Source organism: Solea senegalensis, linkage group LG18 (genome assembly GCF_019176455.1).
Source record: "Solea senegalensis isolate Sse05_10M linkage group LG18, IFAPA_SoseM_1, whole genome shotgun sequence".
Taxonomy (NCBI): domain Eukaryota; kingdom Metazoa; phylum Chordata; class Actinopteri; order Pleuronectiformes; family Soleidae; genus Solea; species Solea senegalensis.
This window is the reverse complement of record NC_058041.1, coordinates 13,314,077-13,326,207: the sequence shown is the minus strand read 5'-3', so window position 1 is coordinate 13,326,207 and position 12,131 is coordinate 13,314,077. Positions and strand designations below refer to the sequence as shown.

The following is a 12,131-nucleotide window of genomic DNA, read 5'->3' as shown; positions in this document are numbered from 1 at the left end:
TTGGATAATTAAATAAAAGCACCACTGACAAGCAGCAGCCCATCTATCAATGTCAATGTGTTGAACTGTACATGTTGTTTTTGTTCAGGGTTAGTCAATAAATTGGGGCTATTTTAAGTGTAGTGAGCAAATATCAAATATCAATTGTTGTCAGGATGGAAGAGAAATGCATATTTTAATGTGTCATAACACAAGTGAGATGACTAACATCAATGACTCCAAATGGGCTCTTTACACAGCTGCCAAGTGCAAGTGTTAGTAATCACAAACACTGCTGCAGTTCATGTAATTCAGGACACTGAGACCTGGTTATTATCAGATATGTAAGCAAACCTGATCAGAATCGGATCTTCCTGACCAACTGTGCACATCATATATTGTAAGAGATCAGATCTGATCTGTGTGTCCATATTGACAATGTCTCGTCTGCTGTTCCACACGGATTTCTATAGATACAGGCCACTGCCCAGAAAAACCTGTAGTTTAAACAAAATGGAAGACAGAATGCTGTTCCAAATGGTCATGTAGAGCCGCGGCTATTGTCTTCCACTGCATCGAACCGTTTAACACGCCTCCAATTAACGTTATTGCCGTTCGAGTCGGATCTCGTGTTTTCTTTTTTTTTAGCTGTCCAGAAATCAAGTTAGATATAATCTGGATGTGCTTAAAAATCCACTTTTGGGCTTGAGGCCTGAGACAAGTGGACCCACATGCTCCATGGAACTGAGAAAAGCTAAAACGGAACGCAGCCATCATTAAAGTGATGAATCACATCTGATTTTCTGTCTGTGATTTGTCCAAATGGCTTCACACCACCAGTCCAGTGATTTGCACGCTTCCCATTCACTGTCTACGTAAACAGCCGTTCGGTGCATACTGCTAGTGAAGTGCTGCATTCTGACATAAGGGGGTGTCTCTTTGGCCGCTGCTCCTTTGCATGAATTGAAACCCGGGCTACTTTATGCAAATCAGACTTCAGTCTAAGCTACTGGTTTTTCAAAATAAAACAAAAGCAGCAACAGACTGATTCCATCGAAAACATAGTCCAGTGAACCAAACGGTAAGTTTCCAAAAAGGGGCTGCCATTATGGTCTGGCAGCAAGCAGCTGTGCACGAGTGAAAGCCCTCCTCCAGTGCAGGTGCAGCCAGTGTTGTGGTTGTAGGAGGCACCTGTCAATCATCTATCGGACACCACACAGAGGCTTTCCACAGTTGGGAAGCACAGCAAACCCTTCTTCCTCAAACCTTCACCGGTGGACACGTACACTTACTGTGAGGCACCACTGTGTGGCCTCTCATTGAAAACCAGTGTGTCCCTACCTGCACTGACGGCCTTTGCAAGTCGCCGCAGCCTCCTCTGGTGTGTCTTCCCTCTGTAGTGAATCTGGGCCTGAGCACTGGAGTTGAGCTGTATGTTGCAAATCTGGCACATGGTGGCGCTGGCGGTGCTGTGACGTCGCTCCCGCTTGGCTCTGTACCCGGTCCCCACTTTCCTTCCATCCTCGTCCCCATTCTCTTCCTCCTCCTCCTCCTCCTCCGCCTCCTTCACCTCCTGAGTCTTGTGGGGAGGGCTGCTGTCCAGCAGGTCAGGGCTTTTGGGGCGTTTCATATCTGCAGGCAGAAAAGTGGGTTGCGGAGGGCATGAGAGCTGAAACAATTAATGGATTCATCGATTATTAATCGATTACTAAATTAATCGACAACTATTTCGATAACCGATTAATCAGTTCAAAGCTTTTTTCATTATTCAAACAAGATTTTTCTTCATTTTCTTCATTTCTTTGCTCTGGATAGCAAAGAAATCATTAAAAGTCAATAATTTTGGTTTGTGGACAAAACAAGACATTTGAGAACATCATCATTGCCAGGTTTGACAAACACGGATCAACATTTTTAGGGGGTTTTCTGATATTTTATGGACCAAATGATTAATCGATTAATCGAGAAAATAATCGACCGATGAATCGATTATGAAAATAATTGTGAGTTGCAGCTCTAGAGGGCATAAATGAGAGGATTTATAATTGATTAAATAAAAGGTTATGTTGACAAATCAATGTTAATCGAGGCAATGATGAGTAATCATTTCAGCCAGTGTATTGTATGTATGTTCCTGATGCCGCCACAGGGGGGCAATAGAGCAGCATCCATTCAAAGAAGAGTAGAACTGCTCTTTTTTTTTTTTCCAACTCACTGCAATTTTACTGTATCTGCACTACAATTGAAAAGCCACCGATTTCCAACGAACCAAACACAGAGAATTCAAAAGCCACACAAAAGGACGTTTGTCACTCGTGTATAATTTGTCCACGGTGTTAACTGTCGGCACATTCACACTTCAGTGTGTCCAAATGCATGTATTTAAAAAAAAAAATCGGCGACATCCCCATTAAAAGGCCTGAATGAGACATCCATTAGCTGAAAAGAATGACCTGTCTCGCTGCGGCAAACACAGCATCACAGCAGTGTGCGAATAAGTATCTGCTTCCAGTGTCTTTCTATTTATCAGATAATAAAAGCTGATTCCCGGGGTACACACACGGTGACGTGTTTCTTTGTGAGCGTGTGTCGCCTTAATACCTGTAATGGCTGAGCAGTTATGGCAGATTGACAGCATGAATCAGGCCTCACTGTGAATGTGGAAATGTCACCCAAAGTCTGACTGGATTCTTTTGCTTTTGGTGCTGTTCATATGATAATGGCATCAATTAAGTCCTCATTGTGTTGTACATTTTATCCTCTGCCTCGCTGAATGTTCCCACCACCACCACCGCCGCCGCCGCCAACAGATACCATTATTTGTAAAATCTTTGCTGTCATAAAAATTCAATTTGACTGGTGGAAAGATGAAAGTGTAATGGAAAATGGTGCTCGCTGGAATCAATCTGCCTCCAACCAGCAACACGGACTTCAAAGCTGCAGCCCATCAACGCAATTATTTGAGGGGGGGAGAAAAAAAAAAATCTGCCGTTGGGTGAGTAACTACTGGTGAAGATGGTGAGGGAATAAAAGAGGATTTCAATACAACAAGGTGTTAATCCTAACACTGACCACAACACACACACACACACCGAGGACGGTTTCCAAAAGCCAGTGGGGCATAAATGCAGAGCCTGCAGAGAAGCAGTCAAACACATCATGAATGCTCCACAAACTCTGGCAGGGTTGTTACGCCCTAATTTCCTTTCACTATAGAATTTACATATAAATGGCACACAGGCAAATGTGAAGAGCATGTTCAGTTGATGCGAAGACAAAAAAAATCCTTTGCTATAGCAAATAGATTTGCTATATGTTATGTTTGGGGGGTTTTGTGACATAAAGGGCGAATGTTAATGTGTATGACAGGTCACAAGGTGGTAATGCTGTGTTTTTTTATGTTCAAATGAATAACAATATATTCCATATTCTTTATACATCTCTTGATGCACAGTGATATGTATGGTTGGAAAGGTAAGGCCTGTACTATGAGTTGGTTTAACTCCACGTTTTCAGAGCTGGTTCATTTCTTGTCTTGGTTTTATCACCATGGCAAGTTACGCTGTGCTGCCAAGATAAAAACAAAATAAATAAATCAAAACCGGTCATCGTCAACCGATCAGACTGCAACTACAGCAACAACAGCATTTAGTTTCCAGACAGGGACAAAGGACAAATAATAGTAGTGCCTACTTCAGACTAAATACATAATAATAATGATAATATATGATTATATTTAGTAGTTGAATTTGTGATATAGTGTCGATGCTTTGACTCTTATTCTGCAACTGCAGCTCAGGATGAGGAAACACAAATATACATTTCCTATGATCATAAACAGTTAAGTTCAATTGAAACCAGGTCAAAAACACACAAATATTCACTATTTATTTCAACAGTATATTAAGTTTGAATTGTATTGTTTAGAGAAAAACACATTTGAACAATTAATAGAAAACGTATCTCAGCATTACTTGAGCCAGTACTGCTGCTAATATTGATGCGTCACCATTGGATGTAGCTGCAAGCTTCATTTTTTATGATTGTTTTCCTGTCAGAACAAGCTCCAGGTACGAGGCAGAAAAATGATTCTGCTGTCAGACTTTCTGAGGTGACACTCAGTGCCACGGTTCTGTCAGACAGCTGCTGGATAAGCGCTCAGACTTTTTACCCTCAGCTGCAAACTCTTTGGTCACTAAATGATCTGCCATCACAAGAGCACTGATGTTGAGGCAGCAGACGGGGTCAGTCAGAGCGACGTGAGGTGTGGGCCGTCGTTTTCACTCTGAGGTGGTTTGCAGTGAAAGGTTCTCTCTGTTCATGGATGAAATAGATGGATGAAACAATAGGAAGTCAGATTACTCCCATTTTGTGCCTTTGCAGCAGCATCAGTCATATGACTGATGAGTGATATGAGTATTAATGCCAAACTGAAGAGAAAAAAAACAAAAATTCAATAATAAAGTCGTAATATTACTTACAGCAGAACTTTATTCTCATAATATCGCAACTTTATTCTCATAATATCGCAACTTTATTATCATAATACTGCAACTTAATTCTCATAATATCGCAACATTCTCATATCACAACTTTATTCTCATAATATCGCAACTTTATTCTCATAATATCGCAACTTTATTCTCATAATATCGCAACTTTATTCTCATAATACTGCAACTTTATTCTCATAATATCATGACTTTATTCTCACAACATTAGGACTTTATTCCAATTAGACTTTATTCTCGAGAGATTACGACTTATTCTCATAACATTACAACTTTATTTTTTTTTATGGCATAAGTTCGTCCATCCATCCCATAATGGAGGAAATATCTCCCTGGATGGCAAATAAACTTTGCTTTTATGCAACACTTGTTATTTCTGAAATGTTAACAGCTCAGTGTGAAACATGAATGTACTGCCCTCTCCTTCTCTTTGGGAGAAATGGTTTGATGATAAAAAGCCCTCTGAATGCTATTTATCTGTGAGTGGAGGAAGTCCGAGACAAGCACTGCTCAGACTGCTCATGGAGGCTCATACTGTCCACACGTCTCTAAACCCTCTGGCCCAAACAGCAGCTCTCGCTCTTCTCACTCATCCTCTCGCGGTCGGCCGAGTCAGCAGCTGACGGCGGCCCATTACGGGACGACTTCAAACAGTAGCAGCTGCACGTGTCCAACGGTGATTGTGCACCAAAGCCAAGACAACTCTGCCCATTTGGCACCTGAGTGGGCAGCTGGGAGCGGCTCACTTAGGTGCCACTCACTAAATGGCTTAAGTGACTGGTGCCGCATGAGAAGACTGTGGCACCTGCAGTCTGCAGCTGAACGCCCGTTTAGTCACGAGTCTGAATGAAAACTCTTAACACTATTAGAGCAGCATACTGGGATTCATATGTATATATATATTCATCAAAGAATAAGCACAATGGATAATGTTTATATCAGAGGTGGAATGTAATGAATTACATTTACTCGCGCTACTGTAATTGAGTAGGTTTTTTGTGTACTTGCACTTTTAAAAGTAAAGTAATTTTAAATTAAACTGGCAGTGAATGATGACAGGTGAATCGGTGCTATTGTGACCTTTGACCCATTCTGATACATTATGTGTTTACATATTTTATTTTTTAATTAAAAACAACTGTGAGATTTGTGTCCCATTTGTGTCACAAGAAAGAACCTTTCCTTTTTACTTTAACTTAAGTGCATTTAGTAGTAGTAGACCAGTACTTTTACTTGTAATTCAAGTACAACATTTCAAGACAATTAAGACAATTCTCTGAAGATAAGTGCATAAATAAGCAGGAACCAAGCCAAGAAGAGCCTTATAAACCAAAGTCATCCAGTGTGTGTAGTGCCTTACAGTCAAGGAAGGCATTGAAGCTTTAGCATGCAGTCACTCGGGGGCAACTCGTTCCAAAAAGAACTCCGTTTGAATGGAAGTGGATGGGAATATGAACTTCCCTTTTGATTTATAATGCCACTTAACGTTTTACCTGATGTTTCAATCGCGTATTCTTCTTCAACAGAACATGATGTCATTGTTTCAGTGTTCAGAGAAAAACAGATGCTTGAGTACGACACATGTGAGTGGACACCAGTGTGATTGACAGCTGGTCTCGTCCAATAGGAGCCAGTAGGTGATCACAAATCTCGGCTTCAAAAAATATCAAAATCTCCACTGACAAACTTCAATTATTGACCTGGTTTAACAATAAGAGGCATTTCTTTTTAATGTCTTATACCAACTGTATAACATCTACAAAAGGACATTACAACTAAACACAGTTAACACAGAATAATGTGTTAACTAATCACATCCCGTCCATGACACTTGACTTAAAGAGGATAAAACACTAATGCACGAATACTTACACAGCATACATATCACTTATTATATGAATAATGCAGAGAGTCAGAAAGGAAAACTTGTTCAGATTTCTCAGCTGAATGAGTCACTTGCCTGGTATGTCCATGCAGGACACATGATCTCTCTTTTTTTTTGTTGTTCAACTATTTCACGAAACAGAAAGCTCTTAGGAGTTCAAGCATCAGAAACTCGATAGGTTTCCTTCATCTGTAAACACAGTGCATGTTGTGCCGTCCTGTTGGCAACGACGGCGACTGGATCTTGTCACAGCAGATCAACATAGCACTCATCAGTCTGCGCGTGTGTGTATGTGTGTGTGTATGTGTGTGTGCGTGTGTGTGTGCGTGTGTGTCCAGGAAAAGGAGAGACTACAACATGACCTGATGCCTCTTATGTGGTTATGATCATAAACAAATTAACAGCACACCACATGTTAGAATATGTCTCTTTGACCAGACACCCTTACATCCCATTGCACAAAAAGCACTACGTCGTAATGTGTTCAAATCAGTGATTTGTGTTTCTGTTGTTTACAGTCTGTTGTTTACAGAATGTGTAGTATTATTATTTTTTTTATATACACGTGTTAAAAGTGGCGACTCAAACCCGGCCCTCTTTCCTCTTTCCTATCCACGTGTGAAAAACAAAATGCTTTGGTCACGTACTGTACGACCCATGCAGAACAATAACAGTCACCGCACGTTTCATAGACGAGGAGGGGGAGGTGAGAGATTTAATTCTCGAAACGACCGAAGCTCACACGAGCCACACTGCCGAAAACGTTGCCAGATGCATCTGCGAACACCAAGCCTTTTTTCCATTACTATGGCTAAGGCTATAAGAATGTGCAATATAGAGTGTCTTATATCCTTTTTTTTTCAGCACAACCAATGCAATTTTAAAAACATATACACACCTGAGCAAAAAGTGCTCAAAATGTTTTAAATCGGACTGAATTTGTGAAATTTGGAAACACATAACTGTTCAAAGTTCACTTGGCTGATTTTTTTGAACAAAAAGAAAACGTCTGCACTACTAAAAATGCGATATAATATGCATCACATAAGGAGATGGAAAAAAAAACAAAAAAACGCATTTTTTAAAGCCTGAATATGTGACACCCCCAGGATATCCATAAAAGGAATTGTGTAGCACGGCAAATTAACATCGAGGCACCTGTGGCACTTCCTTTGTCTGTTAGGACCTGAAAATTATATATATATTTTTTTTTTTTTTTGAAAAACTGCTGTTTGTTCACTTAGAATGAGCCCTTGAGAGCATACTGGGCTACTGTATGAATATGACAGTGCACATAAGGGACAAATTTGACCAAGATATATACGGTGTAGTGCCACAGTTCTACAAACTGGTCCTTTAAATCATCTTCTAATGATTATGAAAACAAAGGCTTACAAGTGAACCATTACTGAAAGTCACCTATTGTCTGTATATTGATATGAGATGTGTTTACTCTCTGGCAGGAGAAAAACAAGAGTTAATTCTTCACAAAATGTTAATGAAAGCAAATCTGTCAACACACTTGACAGCATGACTGATCCGCTGTTTCACGTCGATATCTGAAAATATGATAAAAATAGGTCCACCCATGTAAAAGGCAAGGGAAATTGTCTTTCTACACTGAAGCAGTTTAGAATGATTTATAGTTCAAATATTGTGATCGGGAGTTGACAGAGACAAAGGAGAGAGAATATTGGACTTTCACTCACACGATGACCAGACTATGACTCCCAGTGAATGCTAATGTTGCTCGATGACTGGTGAACATACAAGCAGGCCACCGCCGGCTTACCTTATGAACTTCTAAAGCGATTTAATATTCTTAAAACATGTCAGTGTTTGTTTAAAACACTCGACCTCCCAGCTTCTCTCTTAACCTTCCTTCTCCACCTGAGAACCAGCAATGACATTCACCACATTTCTCATCACAGCGTCACAACTCTGCCAAGTGGAAAGTGTCCAAAACCACACCGTGTACGTTTGTAAAATAAATATTTCTACTCAAGCTCCACCATAAAGACAGCGGATGAATAAAAAAAGCACACACACATTATTATATCATTCACCTGCCTTTACGTGTCATCCCTTTGTTTATGACGCCACTTATACTTTCCACACCGACTGCATGCTCGACATATTTCCTTTATGGCCTGAGACAGCTGCGTGGAAATGACCTGTCAACTTTATAAAATATCATATCAAAGCACTAACCTGCTGCAGTGTAGTGTTCTCCACGTGGACACCTACACAGTGACTCTAGTGTGGAACAAAGGCTGTGGCTAAACATTATTTAATATACATTACTATTTGCAGGGATGCTCCAAAATAAAGTATATAAATGATTATATAACAGCAACAATGGGGCATTTTAATGATTATGAGTGAAAAGTTGACACCGAAGCATCAAAATGTGCGTCTGGACTTTTTTTGTGTGCTTATTTTAACCATAAAAGGGCCACAAAATGTCCGGTGAGTAAGTGCTTATGCTAATTTTTCCAGAATAACTTATCTGGCAACAATATCTGGCAGTTATTTACAATTTACTGCATGTTAACATACTGTTTTAACAATTTAAGATGTTTTATTCAAAAAAACACACCAGATTTTGCGTGTTCAATTTGACATTTGAAAAGCGTAACACATATTACATATTACTATAATACTACAATATATATAATAATATTTGTTTTCGGCCACAAAAATGTAAACTATGTACAGGCGTTTACCATTTACCAATTTGAAGCTTTTTTCGTGATTTAAAACAAGATCTCAGATTTTTTTTCCGTTTGAATATTTTCTGGTTTCTTTGATCCACGTAACAAAGAAATCATTAACAACTGAATCATTTTGGTTTGTGGACAAAACAAGACATTCAACAACGTCATCATTTTCAGCATTTTCTGATATTTATGGACCAAACGAGTTACTCCATCAATCGTGAAAATAATCGACAGATTAATCGATTATGAAAATAACCGTTAGTTGCAGCTCTAGTAATTGGGGTAACGCAAAGTACGCTTGTGCGACACGCTTGGTGTTACAGGGTCAATGCTGCTTAGTCACATCAGTGCTGTTAGGAGAATAAATCTGATCAGTTTTTCAGTGTTGATAAAAAGAGCGGATGAATTATCATTGAAGTGTAAAGGTTTAAATGCAGTAGCTAATTTGTATCATGTATTATATCAGCATTAATGCAGCTTCATCAAAACGTGGTGATGATTGAAGCAAACACAAATATCCACATGAAAGCTGTGAAACTGGCAACCTTTTTTAGCTCCATTACCCCGAGGCTACTCAAATGAGGGATTGTCAGCTTTAAAAGCTTTGGTACTGTGAATTCCAAAAGAGAAAAATATATACTCTCACACAGCTTTAGAAAGGTCAGGCGTTCTCCAGGGACAGGTGTGAACGCGCTGCAGACACAACACGTCATTTGCAGATGAGTGTTTTGTTGTGACTAGGAAAACCATTAGTCAAAAAATTTACTTATCAATAACCTGTTAATTGATGAATTAACTAATAATGTCCTCACATGCTGCGCACCATTAAGAATTCTAAAGAAGAAAACGGCTCTTTAATAGGGCTGAACAGTTCATTAAATCAATCAATATCACGGTTTCTGCATATTGCACAAGCAGTAAATATAATTATTGTTCCATATAATTAAAAATTTAAAAATAAATACTACCTACTTTTGTTAAATTAACAGAAAACACATTTTGAAACTTTCAACTTTGACTCAACTTTGATGCAAAAAATCTCGTTCCCTTTTTACATCACCTCAATTACAAGATAACATTACATTACATGTGGATCTTTGTCCTATATTTCCTCAGGGGGACACAGTACACTGTGGAACGTCACTAAATATAGCTGCTCTTAATTCCCTGAAAGCGTATAGGCTCGACGACACTATAAAGGCGACGTTCGCTGTAACGTTTGTTTGTTTTTTTTCCTGTTCTTTAATTACACAATCTGACATCTGCCTAGTGTATTATTATCAGTCGTATTATTACTCGCATGCGACTACAGGGAAGCCTAAGAATACACATCGCAGAAGCCACTGATCAGACCAGGCTGTTAAAAATTATGACTGAGAAAACTCAACTCCTCTTCGGGTTATTAAATTCTCCTGTGAACGCTCGGTTACGTGATCTGGGACACTTCCTTGAAAAAGATCACGTCTAATCCAGATGTGTCTACAGCGTTTACATGAAAGGCAGCTGTTAATGGGATGTTTTGGCGTATACTCTTTCAAGCGTGGCTCTGCTCCAGCCGCTCAGGCCAAGACGAGTTCCGTCACTGCTGCCACACCTGTCATCGCTGTTCCATTACGCTGACAGCAAGTGACGCGTCCGTCATGGCATGGAAAATCTGGACAGTGGGGTGGACGTAGAATGTTGTTGGCAGTAGGATGTTTTCCCTCAATCCACAGTTCTCAAACTGCGGTACATGTACCACCAGTGGTACGCGAGCTTCCTCTGGTGGTACTTGAGACCAGAGTGGGGCTGAGGTATTTTTTTACCAAAACAATAATAATCAATCGATTAATGTGTCGATTATTTTCACGATCAATCGAGTAATCGTTCAGTGCATAAAATGTCAGAAAACATTAAAAAAATGTTGATCAGTGTCAAACCTGGAAAGGATGACGTTGTTAAATGTCTTGTTCTGTCCACAAACCGAAATGATTCACTTTTAATGATTTCTTTGTTATCTGGAGCAAAGAAATGAAAAATATTTTCACATTTAAGAAGCTGAAATCTTGTTTTTTTTAATGATGAAAAAAGCTTCAAACTGATGAATCAATATTTTCCAAAGGTGGTACTTTACGTAAAGGTTTGAGAACCACTGCTCTGAATAATAACTTTTTCCAAGTGAAAAAAAAACAAACTTGTGACACAAAACACCTGCAACTATACAGTTTTTTACAGTCTTCAAGTCACTTACAGCTGTGCCACTCGGCAACCTTGTGCATCCCATGTGCAGATACATTGGACCCTCTTCCATACAAATTGCAGCACATTGATGCTGCAATTTGTGTAGGAAGGGAAAAATCAATGGACAAAATGACACACCTTACAGGATAGTCCATGGATGATGAAGACAAACACAAAACTAAGTATTCAGGGAGCTGCAGGTGACTGAACTCTGACAATAGCACTGTGAGTCGCCACCTGACAACATCTGCTGTATTGTATGTCGTGTGCCGTTACGAGTCGTTGAAGTAGGTCAGAGAATAGATGGCAGCATACATTCCAAGTTCAAAATAATATCATAAGTGTTGAATAAAAAGTGACACAGAATAACAATTTATTCTTCTTCTCCTAAACAAATGACAATTAAAACTCATAAAGTGCATTTACTTAATTTGCTGACATCAATGATTATTCGAATAACTCACAATTAAATGTCTGTATAAGTTGCTTGCTGTGGCCATGAGAAGCAGGTGTGCTTTTTTTGTCAAATTAATTCATTAAAAAAAAAAAAGAAGCTCCTCTGAAGTGCAAATAAAGGACCATCACAGAGAAGCATGACTCACCTGTTTGAAAAGATACACAGGTGTATGCAAGATGTGAATAATATTCAATGGCTGACCCTCAAGTGTAAGTGTAACGCTATATTGGTTCTGTTGGCACACGTCATCTTGGCACAGCGTAAGTGGTTGTTTGTGTGTCAGATCTCCATGACAAGGTCATTTGCAAATGTTCCACAGATATAATGCAGTGATTCACTCGGTTAGGTAAGTGAGTGGG

General features: G+C 39.4%; 1 protein-coding gene across 4 annotated transcripts in view; it reads right to left on the bottom strand.

The window, feature by feature from the left end:
• The window catches only part of LOC122759123 (zinc finger protein 385C-like), a 79,896-nt gene that overhangs the window by 50,965 nt on the left and 16,800 nt on the right, over positions 1–12,131 (bottom strand). For all 4 annotated transcript variants that reach the window (XM_044013695.1, XM_044013697.1, XM_044013698.1 and 1 more), the window contains exon 2: positions 1,321–1,611. In XM_044013695.1, coding sequence (XP_043869630.1) covers positions 1,321–1,611 — 291 coding nt within the window. The remainder of the gene's footprint in view (positions 1–1,320; positions 1,612–12,131) is intronic.